Genomic DNA, 2119 nt, shown 5'->3' on the forward strand with positions numbered 1-2119 from the left:
TGATGAAGCTTGGTACACATATTCGCTCCATAAGAAGGTTAAGTTCGAAGATGGCCAAAATCGGCCCACTGCCACGCCCACAAAATGGCGGAAACCGAAAACCTATAAAGTGTCATAACTAACCCATAAATAAAGATATTCAAATTAAATTTGGCACAGAGGATCGCATTGGAAGGGGCATATTTGGACGTACTTTTTTTGGAAAAGTGGGCGTGGCCCCGCCCCCTACTAACTTTTTAGTACACATCTCAAAAACTACTATAGCTATGTCAACCAAACTGTATAGAGTCGTTTCTTTTAGGCAGTTCCATATACAGTTTAAAAACGGAAGAACGGAAGAAGAACGAAAGAAATGTTGAAAATCACTAAAAGTGCGTTAACCGACCAACAAAAAACGTCAGAAACACTAAATTTTAGGGAAGAAATATCAGGAGGAAGCTGCATCCAGGCCTTTTTTAAAAATTRAAAATGGGCGTGGCGTCGCCCACTTATGGACCAAAAACTATATCTCAGGAAGTACTCGACCGATTTCAATGAAATTCGGTATATAATATTTTCTTAACACCCTGATGACATGTACCACATATGGGTGAAATCGGTTCGCAACCACGCCTGAAATCTCGATTATCACTTTATCATGCAAGAGTATAAAATGTTCGGTGGCACCCGAACTTAGCCCTTCCTTACTTGTTATTATTTGGCTATGTATTGACATTTCCAATTCTTCTCCATTAATATTTTCTGCAAATACCTGAATTATTTAAATTATATTTAATATTTACCGTATTGGGAGTTTCCCTTCACTTTTTCTCTCATACATTTTTGATGTCATAACGTCTCGAGCAAATCCAAAATCTGCAACTTTACAAGTGTGTTCATCAGTAATCAGAATATTCCTTGCGGCCAAATCTCTATGAATTATCTAAATAAAGAAAATACTTAATATTAATCAATTAATATAATATATATAATATGTACATATGTATATATACAAACTCGCATGTAACCGAACATTTCATACCTTCAATGGCAGAGAAATAATTTTAGGTGTTCGTAAAACTTCACTGTAAGGTAAACAAGTTTGGGAGTAAACTTTCTTACTATATATCGGTATTTTGCTTGAGACGATTGTCTTTTAGTCTCGTCTCAAGCAGAATACCGATATTAGTCGCGTATTGAGATCATTTTATTAATTTTTTCCTTCAGAAAATGATATCACCACCATTATTTCTGCTTATCACTCACAATTACTGGTATTAATTAAATTATAATAAATATGTTACAACCGTACTATGTATATTACTTTATTGTGAAAATATTTTTTAAAATTTATTTAGTTTTTATCTATCTATTTCATCTTTCTTTTCTTTTAAGTGTTATTATTTTTATTAATCAGTTATAAGTTTTTACTGAGCCTTTACAGAAAAAGACGTCCTTACTAAGGTCCCTCACCCATAATAGAAGGCTATGTGGCTTTCTTTGTTTTTTAAGATAAAACATCGAGCTTTTTACGAATCTTACAAAGAAGCTACATTTTCTCTCTTTGTCAGACGACGAATACTAATGTGCGATAACGGCAAAACCTTTATTGGGGCCCTAAGTGCCACTAACAAACAGTTTGTATGTTTTATTATGGTCGGTTTATGGTAATCAGCTGTAAAAAGTTGTTAATCCCACTTCAATAMAGTAGATGAAAACAAATGTAACTATGAACCAGAACATCTCAAAGGAGTACATATGCCAGCCTTCCCTGGTCCAGGCGAGCAGTTGCTATCCATAGTGAACCGATGGATGAAAAAAACTCCTCTTCATATACATAGATCAATAGGATTCCGACAGTACCCACGAAAACATAGAAAGCAACCACTAACGTGCCGCGCCCAGAGGCAACTCTAACGCTACGAACCCTAGCGGCAACCGACACAGAAACCACTCCTCGTAGCGGCACCCAACCACTACCRCCGCTCAACAAAACTGCATGGATTCGGCCTATTTACGTTTGTAGGTGACGCCGATGAAATATCATATGCAGCTGCATTGCCTTTTTTGTTGCTACTTTTACAGTACCGTGTACAGATCATCAGATCCTACAGTTAAGTCATTACGATTATTTTATGTT

General features: G+C 36.0%; 1 protein-coding gene across 3 annotated transcripts in view; it reads right to left on the bottom strand.

The window, feature by feature from the left end:
• Positions 1-2119, bottom strand: part of LOC108969350 (tyrosine kinase receptor Cad96Ca-like) — a gene marked incomplete at its 5' end in the record, with an annotated part of 28097 nt that overhangs the window by 22779 nt on the left and 3199 nt on the right. For all 3 annotated transcript variants that reach the window (XM_018934012.1, XM_018934004.1, XM_018934020.1), the window contains 1 exon segment: positions 783-922. In XM_018934012.1, coding sequence (XP_018789557.1) covers positions 783-922 — 140 coding nt within the window.

Source organism: Bactrocera latifrons, unplaced genomic scaffold (genome assembly GCF_001853355.1).
Source record: "Bactrocera latifrons isolate USDA-ARS-PBARC rearing strain unplaced genomic scaffold, ASM185335v1 scaffold_1046, whole genome shotgun sequence".
In the NCBI taxonomy this organism is placed as follows: domain Eukaryota; kingdom Metazoa; phylum Arthropoda; class Insecta; order Diptera; family Tephritidae; genus Bactrocera; species Bactrocera latifrons.